This window comes from Rhipicephalus microplus, chromosome X (genome assembly GCF_043290135.1).
Source record: "Rhipicephalus microplus isolate Deutch F79 chromosome X, USDA_Rmic, whole genome shotgun sequence".
NCBI classification, from domain to species: Eukaryota; Metazoa; Arthropoda; class Arachnida; order Ixodida; family Ixodidae; genus Rhipicephalus; species Rhipicephalus microplus.
This window is the reverse complement of record NC_134710.1, coordinates 31,064,315-31,077,528: the sequence shown is the minus strand read 5'-3', so window position 1 is coordinate 31,077,528 and position 13,214 is coordinate 31,064,315. Positions and strand designations below refer to the sequence as shown.

General features: G+C 48.1%; 1 protein-coding gene and 1 pseudogene across 2 annotated transcripts in view; both read right to left on the bottom strand.

The window, feature by feature from the left end:
- mura (ring finger protein murashka) overlaps positions 1-13,214 on the bottom strand; it is a 195,311-nt gene that overhangs the window by 40,034 nt on the left and 142,063 nt on the right. Inside the window, exons 1-3 of one of the 2 annotated variants that reach the window (XM_075876140.1) lie at positions 8,969-9,204; positions 8,767-8,837; positions 1,972-2,198 (exon numbers count right to left, since the gene is read on the bottom strand). In XM_075876140.1, coding sequence (XP_075732255.1) covers positions 1,972-2,198; positions 8,767-8,837; positions 8,969-9,107 — 437 coding nt within the window. In that variant the 5' untranslated portion in view covers positions 9,108-9,204. Of the gene's footprint in view, positions 1-1,971; positions 2,199-8,766; positions 8,838-8,968; positions 9,205-13,214 lie in introns of those variants that run through there. The other variant, XM_075876139.1, reaches the window with a different exon arrangement.
- LOC142774974 (polyadenylate-binding protein 1-like) lies at positions 9,575-11,807 on the bottom strand (annotated as a pseudogene).

Sequence of the window (13,214 nt, the reverse complement as noted above, 5' to 3'; positions counted from 1 at the left end):
GTCAATATGGCAGTCTTCCGTCTTCACCACGGCTGCAATGTGCTATGTAAATGTGCTGGGGGCTAGCCATGGAGGAAGCCACTAGCGAAGTGTTTGAGCGCCACATGTGGCCCTAGTGTTTGAGACCCCTGCTTTAAATTGCCACTAAAGAGAAAAATAAGTTCACCTCGAGTTTTCATTTCACAATATTAAAAGTTCCTTTCCAGAATACGGGCATATAGTAGACAGCTCGTAGCGATATCTTGCAAGATTTTGCACATGTCTGTCGTTACACGATTTTGACAGCTTGACAGCAGTAGTTTAAATGAAGTATATTAATTAAACATGTTAAAGTTACTAAGATTTACTGAGCCAAGACACTCTAAAAGCGAGAAAAGAAAAAAAAACTGTTGACAACCAGGGTCGATCCACTACACAGCCATCTGGATGCATGTAACCATCATACCGTGGCAGTGCTGCAATTAAGGCACGCAATTCAATATAAATAAATAAACAAATTGACCACTTTGCCTTTTTCTAATTAACTATTAACAGCAAAATTAGGAAAAACAGTTTTAGAGGAGAATTTAATCACACATTGCAAATATTAACAGCACACTAAGTAGGTTTTCCCACTCAAAGAAGGCCGTGATATTTACGCAATATAATTTTATGGTTGCATTTTCACCCCCACATTTTAGAAGTATAGGTGGTCTCTGTGGTGTTTACTCATACAAAAATATTCTTGTAAACCTCCTTAAATAAAGTGGTTCTTGACACTAACTGCGCTATGCATCATTGCTACGTCAATTACGCAGAAATGTAACATAAGAAATGCATTCCCGATTGGCTTAGCAAAATTGTGGCCCAAGAAAAATACAACAACAGGCAGTCCTTAGCGAGCCAAAAACAGCACACGGGCATAATCGACCAGCTTCAAACTTGCTTCTCTGCTGCACTAAGTGGTGCATATTAATGTATATTCGGCTGGGTCCACAATGCCAAATGTGCTTGCGGATTTTGCGTGATACTCAGAAGCCAACGAAACTTCCCGCACACAATTAAACACACGAACAGTGTAGATATCTGAAAGGCAAAGACAAGCATCAAGTGGGGCCCACACGCGCGCATCTGTGTGATCGGTGCAGGAAGCATCAAGTTATGCTAGGCTACTGCAAAATTATTACGCATCACTACCGGCTCGGTAAGTAAATTGGGAGAACTACTCGATCGCTCGCTAGCCTCACGGCGGCTAACCTCATTTTGCCCAATCGATTTCTTCGACGCCGATGTGAGCGGACGCACGGATACAATCAGACGAGGCAGCTGACAAAAAAAAAGCCGAGATTGGGCATGCTCGCAAACGAAAGCAGTCGTTCGCGAACTGTCAAAGGGGGGTTTCGTTTTTTTATTCACTGCACGGAGGCAGACGCTCTAAACTAACGCGGATGTAAGCGCCCGCCGTTCGATGAATACCTTCAAAAAGACAGAACCTGGTCGGCGACAAAAAAAAAAAAAAATCTGCCGCGAAGTATACCGTCAGCCCAACGACAACACAGAGACGACTGTCGCGCTCTGCAGTGAAAACTCATCGCGCTGCAACGACGACAAACTCACAAGGTGAAGGTCATCGCTGGCCGTGCGCGCGCGCGCCTTGTCAGCTGGCTGTGCGCGCGGACCGCAGTCGACGAAAGCAACGAGGAAATGAAAACGAAATTGCGGGCAAAGGCATCAGAGGCACGCTGGGCCGAGGGCTACGGGGCCGGCGGAGAGGACAGGTGAAAATGCGGGGTGCATTCACGCGTCAAGATCGCGCGCTGGGGGGAACCAGCAGACGACAGCTCGGGTGGTAGGTCCGCGTCTACCGGTGCTTCGAGTGCCACGCGGGAGTCGGCACGCAGCGCACAACTGTCGGCGCAGTAGTCCTCCGAGTTCGCATAAGCGCGAGGCCGCGACGGTGGTCCCCAAAATGGACGAGGAACACTCTCTTACCTGCCTCGGCACCTAGCCGTGTTGCTGGTGCACCTAGCGGAGTGGTGGTGCGGCGGGCGATCCATGCGCCGTTGCTGATGAGAAGCGCTGCGCCTGCGCAGAGTCGGCGAGCCTTCGCCCCAGGCTCCAGGCGGAGTGATCGGCACAGCCGGCGGGGTGGTCGCGATCTCAGCTGCCGCTGCTCCGAGCGACAACTTCAGCCGTTTCCGACTCGGGCTTTCGCTCGCCTGCAACACACACGCAGACCTTGGCTGTCGTCGTGCAATGCCCCCGAAACGAGAGCGGTGCAACACGTGAACGCGCCCGGAGCGCCAACAATCGCGACATGGAGGCCGGCGCGTTTTTGTTCGTCTGCTTCGCCGGCGCAGCAGCGCTCGCCCAACGGTCGCTATTGAGCCAATTTCGGCTACGGAAAATTCGATATTGGAGGGCCTAGCAAAGTAAAAAAAAAATGCAACCGTGCCAAGAGTCACATTATCGGGACATTTCTTCATGGCCGACAAAACTGCTTTCATCGCACAGGCCACAATAATTACCAAACGACGAGTCACCGAGACCTGGCCGTAACAAACACAGAAGAAGTGACGGCGCTAAATTAAAGACAATTAGTCTAGCGACTTTTACCTGCCACGCGCACAGTCTAGATTGCGTGGAAAAAAAAAGCAAGTGCAGAACTTCGATCAAGGGAGTCAAAATTTCAAACCTCTCCAGCGCACGTATGAGGCCAGGAACTACGAACAAGTGACAGCCCCACTATTAAAGAACGAGAACAGCGAGTCAGAAACTTGAAGACCACCAATGAACGTTAACAATTCCTAATCACGTATTAGTACAGCACAGACACGACCAAAACAGCTAATCGATACAACAACGCAGAACAACGTCTGTTTAACGCCTGCTTTGCAGAAGGTGCGCTGTTCCCGCCACTAGTTACAAGCTTTGGTTGTACGCAACCAAAACATTGTTCCGAAAAGCAAATAGTGCACGAAATAACAAAAATAAAAAGTGAAGATCGTGTTTACGACCAAAGCATACCGAAACATAAACAAGCGCACGTGGGGTTTACAGAAGCGCTACCTAGATGGCGCCACCAATTCCATCACGCCTACCTATTGAGGGCGCGGCAAAAGAAAAGAAAACGCGCGTTTATGGTGAGCATTTGCAATTTTTCGTCCAAACACTTCGACGTAGGCGTCTGCGAATGTTGCATAGTTGCCACTTCAGAATTTGAATGACTGCGGAATCATTCCATACTTTCGCGACACCGGAATGAAATGGAAATGGAATTACGTTTTGTTCCGCAGAGCATCCCATTTAACGGGAGGTAGAAGTCAAATCATTTAAGCCAGAGTGAAAGCTCAATGTCTGACATCTAAAACGACAATATTAACAACAGTGCCCTACTTATTGAGAAATTAAGGTAAATGCACGAGAAGACATGCGCCGCTGTAGGATTTTCAAAATGACACCGATGACACATCAGACGGACCGCCTACAATTAATCACTAGTAATCGATCTAGCTGCACTGAAAGAATCGTCCGTGCAGCAAGAGACGCAATAAAATGCTGCACAAAACACTACGGGGTTCCTGGGCCACTATTGCAACAATCAACGTCGACCTAATAGTTGCCTTTAGTGTCCCTTTAACAATAGAACAGTATTTTTCTAATTGGCTTGGCTGATTAGGCAAGGCACGATTTTTTTTTCCATGATCGAGCAACGCGCCAACTACAATGTTGCTCCGAAATACTTACTGTCTATTCTTCGCGTAACTGCGGTGTTATGCCGTTAGCATTCGTCTTACAAAAATACGGTATCACTATTCGAAAACAGCGCGTTCATAAACGCGCCGTTTTTTATCTCAATCAATCTCAAGCTTCGGTGACACTGCAGTGTCACCGAAGCTTGAGATCGATATGTGGGGTTTAACGTCCAAAAACCACCACATTATTATGAGAGACGCCGTAGTGGAGAGCTCCAGAAATTTCGACCTCCTGGGGTTTTCTGGCATGCACACGGGCCTACAGCATTTTCGCCTCCATCGAAAATGCAGCCGCCGCAGCCGGGACTCGATCCCGCGACCTGCGGTTCAGCAGCCGAGTACCTTAGCCACTAGACCACCGCGGCGGGTGTCGGAAACTTGAGCGCATGTAGTCTCAGGATTGAGGCACGTCTGCTCGATCTCCCCCGAGGGGGGGGGGGGGGGGGGTATAGCGGCCGTGCTAGAGGGGACTCCGGCGCTGCGATCGTTCATCGACCATGACAATGATGTAGGATTGTGCAAGTATTCGAATTCGCTTCGATAGTCCACATGTAATCTCTGCAAAGGTGGCTTCACTGCAGTGTATGGGTGCTAAGCCGTGAAAGCACCCATCCAAGAGACAGCCGCGAAGCCTCACTTCAAATTTAAAGGGGCCCTGCAACACTTTTCGAGCATGGTCAGAAAACGCTGCCGATCAGTAGCAGAGGCTCCTGAGAAAACGCGAGCAAAATGTTATAGCACAGCACGCGCCCTGAAATTCACAATAAGTTCTCATAGTCGGTAAAAATTGCTCTCTTCTCTCAGAAAATACCACGCTCAAAAATCACCCGTCACTTTGTATCAGCTATTGGCTGATTTGAGCATGGCGCGCTCGGTCGTTACTGGGGCCGCCATGGGAGGCCGCGACTTGTTCACGTGTACGTGCGCGATCGCACTGAAAAAGCCGCGTATTCGGATAAAAAAGAAAAGTTTCAAGGTCACGAGGCACGCGCGACGTTTTTTTTTTTTTTTGCCCCTCCCATCCCTACCTGCTTAGCTTGCAGCGCTTTCACCGGGACGAGAGAAGATAATGCGATTGCACCATGCGACAAATCTTTGCAACTCCGCTTGTGCTGAAGAGATTCCTTTTTTTTTTTTTTGCGGTGGTGAATTTGTGAGGCAATAAACTTCTTTAGCGAATCCATTCCATGGCTACTTGAAAAAAAAAATGTGACGGAGCCCCTTTAAATGACCATATTACCCTCAAATTTGTTCACCATTTTTTTAAACATAAAAGCTTGTTATGTTGGCTTATATGTTCTAAGTATAATAAATTTTAAAATATTACGAATTTTGCCGGTCATCACTCGCATCCTAACGAAAGTCAAATCCTGCTACTACTCAAAGTTGTTTCGACTTTGATTTGAACAAAAAAGGCATTTGCATTGAGGCCTCATATGAATTAGAAAAATTGAGCAGGTTAGTTAGGTCATGATAAATGTGGCTATTTTTCTTCATATGTCATATATGATATTCTAATTCGATTCGAAATCATTCGACGAAAATCACTACTCACTTCGTATCCACTTCAGACCTAAAATTGACTATTCACACAAGTCTAGAATGATGGGTAGTACTACACATATTTTTGCCTAGTCTTCATGCTTGTAGGCTTCTTATGCGATTCTTAAAAGAAAAAAGTGAGCATCACAGTGCGACACCAACAGTAGCTCACGAGGGCTGGGGGTAAGGAAGGATCAAAAGCGTAGGATTAAAGGTTTAGTGATAGAGAGAGAGCAGGAAGGAGGGATCGTGGCGCAACTCTCTCCTTCCTGCTCTTTCTATTCATCATCATCATCATCAGCCTGACTACGTCCACTGCAGGACAAAGGCCTCTCCCATGTTCCGCAAGTTAACCCGGTCCTGTGCTTGCTGCTTCCAATTTATACCCGAAAACTTCTTAATCTCATCTGCCCACCTAACCTTCTGTCTCCCCCTAACCCGCTTCCCTTCTCTGGGAATCCAGTCAGTTACCCTTAATGACCAGCGGTTATCCTGTCTACGCGCTACATGCCCTGCCCATGTCCATTTCTTCTTCTTGATTTCAGCTATGATATCCTTAACCCCCGTTTGTTCCCTAATCCACTCTGCTCTCTTCTTGTCTCTTAAGGTTACACCTACCATTTTTCTTTCCATTGCTCGCTGCGTCGTCCTCAATTTAAGCTGAACCCTCTTTGTAAGTCTCCAGGTTTCTGCTCCGTAGCTAAGTACCGGCAAGATACAGCTGTTATATACCTTCCTCTTGAGGGATTGTGGCAATCTACCTGTCATAATTTGAGAGTGCTTGCCGAATGTGCTCCACCCCATTCTTATTCTTCTAGTTACTTCAATCTCGTGGTTCGGCTCTGCGGTTATTACCTGCCCTAAGTAGACAGTCTTTTACAACTTCAAGTGCACTATTACCTATCTCGAAGCGCTGCTCTTTGCCGAGGTTGTTGTACATTACTTTTGTTTTCTGCAGATTAATTTTAAGACCCACTTTTCTGCTCTCCTTGTCTAACTCCGTAATCATGAGTTGCAATTCGTCCCCCGAGTTACTCAGCAATGCAATGTCATCGGCGAAGCTCTTTCTATTACTAAACCTTTAAACGCACTTGTTGGCCTTATTTATTGTGTTTTGGCTTGGTATAGAATAAAATAACGGACTGTTGTGAACTTCGGGACCAGATTTGAAATGTTGAGTCAAACAGACCAAGGCTGTGAAGTATAGGGGGTATGCACTTGACGTCATCGGCGGGGATCACTGACGTCGGGGTCGCCATTTCGGCGGTCCGCGCGCTCGCCACACGCCCGAAAAATTCGCTGCACGTGCTGTGTCCAAGATCCGTACGGCAGATTTGATGCATAGTGACGTATAGAATACCTCCTCCTGCACGCTAATGGAGTCTCTTCAATCGTCGTTAAGGCTGTCTGTACCCCGTGCCTCTCCTTTCATCACCGTGGTTTGCAACGGGTTAGCTACCAGCTTTCGTTCGATCACCACGCACTGCTTCCGAAGTCCTCGATACACCTTTGCTTACCACCAATGATGACGGCTAGCTAGCGAAAGCTCTAAAACACCACCCACTTAGCTGCCTCGAGTAGCGTGATCTCTCACTTCGACATAGGCAATCACAGCCAAGTTTCAAAAGACGAAGGATAAAAAAAAATTGCCCCCACCTCCCCGAAGGGAATTGTGAAGAAATACGAAGGCATTTCTTGCGACAAGAGTACACGGCGAAGTAATATTAATGACGTAAATTAATGACAAGACGAGGACTTGTACCGTGACGATTTCTTTGCACATTAATCAGCAACTGTGTGTTGCATTGTACCTGACGGCCATAATCACAGCCTTGTGGTCGCTAATGTGTACAGTTCGCGTTCACCGACTTCTGCCATCGCCTTGGGAGGCGCCCAGCCAGCGAACCCACGATGCGAGCGCCCTCACACGTCAAAGCGTGCTCCTCTTCTCCACTCACTCTCCACCAGCACCACCTGCTCCGGTTGCCAGACGAGGATAAGCGCGTGTGCCTGCAGCTGTTGCTATGGGAGAGGGAGTGAGATCGGAGAGATAACACTTGCCGGCGCGCGGACATCCACAGACGCCCGACATGCCTCGACTAAGAAATGCATTCACATTTCTCTTTCGAGATACGCCACGCCTATACGACACAAAGAACTCACCTTACAAAACACGCCACGAACTATGGCGGCAAAGTTTAATGACAGCACGCGACTATGCGGAAAAAAACGAAGCGACCCGCGACTGTTTGCTTAAGCCGCCCTAGCACACGTGGTCTGCTAAATGAGATCTAAGAAGCAGCGAAAGCACGGCAAACGGTCGGCATGCGTCCTCTGTCGTTGCGGCATTCTGGCACGTGGTGTTGGCGAACCGCTGCCAACTTTGCGGCAGCGCGTTGTGGAGCGCTTGCGTCACTTTCACTGCACTGCGGGGAAAGGCGACGGCCCTAGAACGAATAGGCTGCATGGGGGCGTTCCTCAAATGTCACACTTTATACGGGGCATTTCGCCCGGTAACTTAAATGCACTCGAATGCTAAAACATGACATTTCGTTTCCACACTATCTTTCCTTAAGCCAGTAAAAAATGACTTTTTTTGAAAGATCGCCTGTGACCGATAGCATGATTGCAATTCTCGTAGAGGGGGTAAGGGGGTTCGCCCCCTACCCTAGAACTTTTACATTTTGTATGTTTGTGTATATATATTTAAATACACGCACACATACAAATGTACGCACGGGTATATATAAAAGCCACCACAATATCGCTCCGCTATGCAGTGACTATGTTTTCGTTGGCCTTTGGACATTGTGAACGAGGGTTTACGATACCTCGTACGTTCAAGACTCGTCTATTCGATCTCACGATGAAACGACAGTGAAAGAAACATGGATCTCGCCATGGCAGTATAGCATCCACAGACTACTCGTTCGCCAAGGCAGTGTCTGCTCGAAACCACTGCTGCCAAATAACTTGGTTAATACCTGGGCCACGCATTTTATTACAATTGCACAAGCATGAACGCTCAACCTTGAGCAACATTGGTGGTCGCTGCGGATGGGGTCGGCCGTTTCAAGTACCCGATGCCGGTAAGAGTGGACAAACAGACAAATGTACAGACAGACAAATGTACCGACAGACAAATGTACCGACAGACAAATGTACCGACAGACAAATGTACCGACAGACAGACAAATGTACAGACAGACAGACAAATGTACAGACAGACAGACAAATGCACAGACAGACAGACAAATGTACAGACAGACAGACAAATGTACAGACAGACAGACAAATTTTTGCGTCGAAGGTCCCTAAGAAAGACTATCGTCTTTAAAAAAGAACGCGATAACCGGCTGACAGCGACGCTAAATTCGAAAAACACAAAACCTGGCGCGGCACAGCTGTCACCGGAAATAGCCGCCTGCCACGAAGCATGCATGAGTACCTAACACTCATCAGGCTTAAGGACCAAGGTGCAACCGCTCACCTTCTGCCGCGAGTCCTCGGGCGGTCGGAGGTTTGGGAAGTAGAGCGGCGACAAGGGTCCCGTCGAGATGTCTGAAAGGAAGACACAATCACGTTAATCAATATGACAAAACGAGGGACGGCGCTCTTAGCCACGATCAAGAACGCGCAAATGTTTTCAGAAACAGCGGCAGGTATAGCGAGGGCGCATGTCCCCAACTGACCCAAAACGTCGTCCGAGACTTCGAAAGGCCCGCCGGTCGCCACGGGGCTGAGTCCAGACGGACCAGCCACATCGCTGAGCATGGGGTCGCGGGCTATCTCGTCGTTCATGCTGGTGGAATCGTCCATCGGGTCAGACATGCAGGCAAACCCAGTCGGCCTGCAGCCCCGGAAACCGTTGGCCCAGCGGGGTGCGTGCACTCGAGAGGCGCGAGACACGAGTGGTTCGCTCACGCGGCCGTGGCCCGCGACAGTGCGCGAGAGTGCGAGTAATGAGCGCGCGCCGAAAGTCGGCCTCTTCTTTTTCGCAAGCGATATGCCACTGCCGAACGACACTGTTCGCCGACTGGCGGGCTGACGAATCGAGCCGAGCGACTTTTCCCGACGGGCAAGAAAACAAACGAGGGATGTTCCATGGCGTCGTCTTCCAGCGCCCCGGAGTCGCGGGCTAGGCGCCCGACGTCCGGTCACAGAGACGGTCATCGGAGACCGACAACGGCAGCCGGCAACCGTCACGGCGCAACAAAAACGCCGCTATGGCGACGCGTCGCCGGATCGCGTTGCGTCTAAACGCCCCCCCCCCCTCCCCCAGGTCGCGCGTGGTGGGGACCTCTCGCACGCCTCGAGTAACGGCACAGGAAATCCTCGGTATCGCCGCAAAGGACCCTCGACGAATACCGCAATGGTACACCGTCGCGGACCACGCAATGTTGGTTCCTCAACATCTTGGCGTCACCCAGTACGGGCCATGAACCGGACGGTGCTTTACTAACTAAGCTTACTGAAGGAAGGGTTGAAAATGAATTGATTAGCCATTATGACTATTAATTCAAACTCGTAAAATTCAAAACAAAAGTCTTTAAAGAAATATCCAAAAACAAAAAGCACACCTGTACCTCTTTTTTTGTGTGTGTGCAAGTTATTTAGTTTTGCGTTTCGGTCGCGCCAGTTTTGGGGCACCAAACTACGGGGACCCGTTAAAAAGGACAAGACCACTACCACCACCACCACCATCATCATCATCATCATCGTCTATAGACAACTGAATTAAGATACATTTAACGTTTAATTCTTTCAGACTCGTAAAAATTCCATACGGAATGCGTTCAGTGTGGTCCGATTATGATACGCGGTTCGATACACGGCCTCGATGATGCAGAAATATATGATTCGATCAAAATCAGTGCTCACTGACAGCACGAAAGAAAAAAAAAAAGCCGCAGCACCACGGTCTGTGTCCTTTCCTATGTTCAAATCACAAACCAACACGCCCAAATGTGCTCCCTTCTGCACAGGATGAACTTTGCGCAAAACGTCGCACAAACTGCATAATGATAAAACCTACATGTTAAAAGAAACGCATGCAGGCCCTCGCGGCAGACAAAGCTGACAGGAGAAGGAGGAAGCAACAAAAGGGAGAAGGCAGGGAGGTTAACAAGAAAGACATCCGGTTGGCTACCCTACACTGGGGGATTAGGGAAGGGGACAAGAAAGAGGGAAAAGGAAAAAAAAGCTGACAGAGCCCGTTATAAAGTCGGGCAACTAATACATTTGCGGATCATTCGCCATAAATAATTGAGGTATACAGGGAAGCACCCAGTAGCATTTTTGTGGGAGGTACCCTCTACACGAATCTGTAAGGCATCATGTGCACTTACTTTTACACGGTTGAGCACATTGCTTCGGGTGGGAAGCATTGAAACACTCACTCGTTGCACGATTCGCATTGTGCACACAAGGCATGGCTGTTATTTTACAAGCTATAACACTGGTATGCCACTACTAATAAGACGCTCAAGAGCTTGCCCAAAAATTAATAATAGCGAAGGATATTCGTGCATTGGTTGACAATGCTGCTTAAAAATTCACGTAAATACAGCCGTGTCGACTTGGTCGATGCATTGTATCTGAGCACTTCGGTATTTGCGCTATTAGTATTGCGTGATGCCACTCTTGTTGCAAATGTGTCAAGAACGCGCGTATATAGCAGAATATTGACGTGTGTGTACTGGTGGACAAAAACGACGATAAGAGGATTTGGCGGACACCAAGTAGTGGAGCTCTGGCTGGTCGAGGACAAAGAAGGTGACCTCGCTACTCGAAGATGACCACAAGCTTTTCGTCGTCGAGCTCATCACTCAAGTTCTTGATGTAGCCGTTGGTGAAGCATCGGGCCTTGTCGCCAAGCATTTTCTCGCGCTCCTTGCGTGAGATGTACTTGCCCACGTAGACCTTGTTCAGCAGCATGCCATCCATTTTGCTGATGGCCTTGTTGGCTGCTTCTTCGGTCTCGACACGGACAAAACCATATCCCATTGGGGATGCCTCTTCGTCTGTGGCCACACGACAAGACAGGATGCTCCCAAAGGCCGAGAAGGTGTCGTACATGGCCCTGTTGTCAATGGACTTGTCCAGGTTCTAGATGAAGACATTTCCGACCCCGGACTTGCGCAGCGATGGGTGTCGCTGCAACCACATGATACGGATCGGCTTGCTTTTGATAGGATCGAAGTTCACTGTGTCCAGGGCACGTTCCGCGTCGGCAGACTGCTGGGAGTTGACATATGCGTAGCCAAGTGACCGTCCAGTGATCATGTCTCTGCAAACCCTAATCGAAAGCACGCGACCCGCTGTGGAAGACTTCTCAAAAAGCATCGCCTCCGTGACGTCCAGGTGCAAGTCACCGACGTAGAGAGAAGCCATCGGGTAGTTGGGACCGCTGGGGTTCATCTTGCCATGTTTAGGGTGGTGGTGTGCTCGTCGTAATCGAAGGGCGACATCCGCCTAACCCTAACTCCAAAGCGACAGCTACAAACTTTTTGGACTGAACTCGCGGTACAAGTTCAGTGTTCTGCCGAAGTTTTACAATTTACGTTTTTTTTTTCTGTTTTACAGAATTTTTTGTATTCTTTAGTACTTAGCCGTAGCGTACGCAGAATTGAACTATTTCTTCGACGTGAACGGCCTACCATTGAGTCATATGGGAAAATAAATGGTGGACCAGTTGCACTCGTTCTATATTACAGTGATGTATCACTCCACCGTAGGCCTCTTCCTTTCCATGTTAACTACACAGGTAATGGCTGAACTACGTAGAGCACGCGAGCGAGGCTGCATAATCGTCGACGGTCACAGCAATCGTCGTTCGCTATCCATGGGCGTAGTCTCGAGTACTGACCATTTACTCGAATGCCACGCAGAGCCCTGGTTCCATCTGACCCTGGATCTTTTTTTTTTTCTTCTCGTTTGGCACGACAGCGCGCTAAGCCCATTCAATATGCGCGCGACCGAGAGGCAGCAAGACGCGAGTCACTGCCCCCCCACCCCCCTCGGTCTGACGCTCTCTGCCTCAACTCTGTAGTCGAAGCGCCTAGTAGGCACTCTAGAAACCTGTCTCATGCGACGGCTGCCGCTCCGCTCTTGCGGGAAAATTGCTTGCTTGTTGAACAGGCTTTGTGCAGCGACGACAGCGGACACCTACGGCACCGAAAAACGGCGGTTGTTATCTCATGAGTCACCGCAGCTTTCGCTGTGAAATGATGGCATTAATTATTTATTTATTTATTTATTTATTTATTTATTTATTTATTTATTTATTTATTTATTTATTTATTTATCGAACACTGCGTACACCTAGTCAAAGCAGGGAGAGCAATAGAAATGGTAGAACAGTTAACACGCTGAAAAAAAATTTAAAAAGAACGAAAAAAACAAAAGAATATTACAGAAATAAAGTCAATATGTTTGGCAAAACGCTACAAAACAAATGAAAATAATGAATGTTATGATGTCGATCCGGTTATACAATACATTTTGTTACGTAGTACGAGGGAAAACATTCTTAACTGTGTTCATTCTCGCGAAGCTGGGTGTCGATACATTTTGTCAACGGTGACGCGTGGATCGATTTTAACCTGGGCGAGAGATAGTATATTTGTAATAAAATGCATAGATATTAGAGAGCTATAGCGAAAAAAAAACACAGCAGTCGGGTAATGAGCCCATTCGAGACAAAAGTGCGCCGTCTCAGTTCGGAGAATTTTTTTTTTTTTCAATCTATATGACATATGCCAGCGAGCAGCTCAACAAGCTAAGTTCACGCCCCGATGATATACACAGATAAAAATGCATTCAATTACCATCAAAGGTGTCATTATTACCACTAAAGAGTCGTTTCCGACATGTTCCGAAGCTACATTGTCCCCGAGCGAAGATAACAAACACGGCCGAACACCGACCTCAACAATA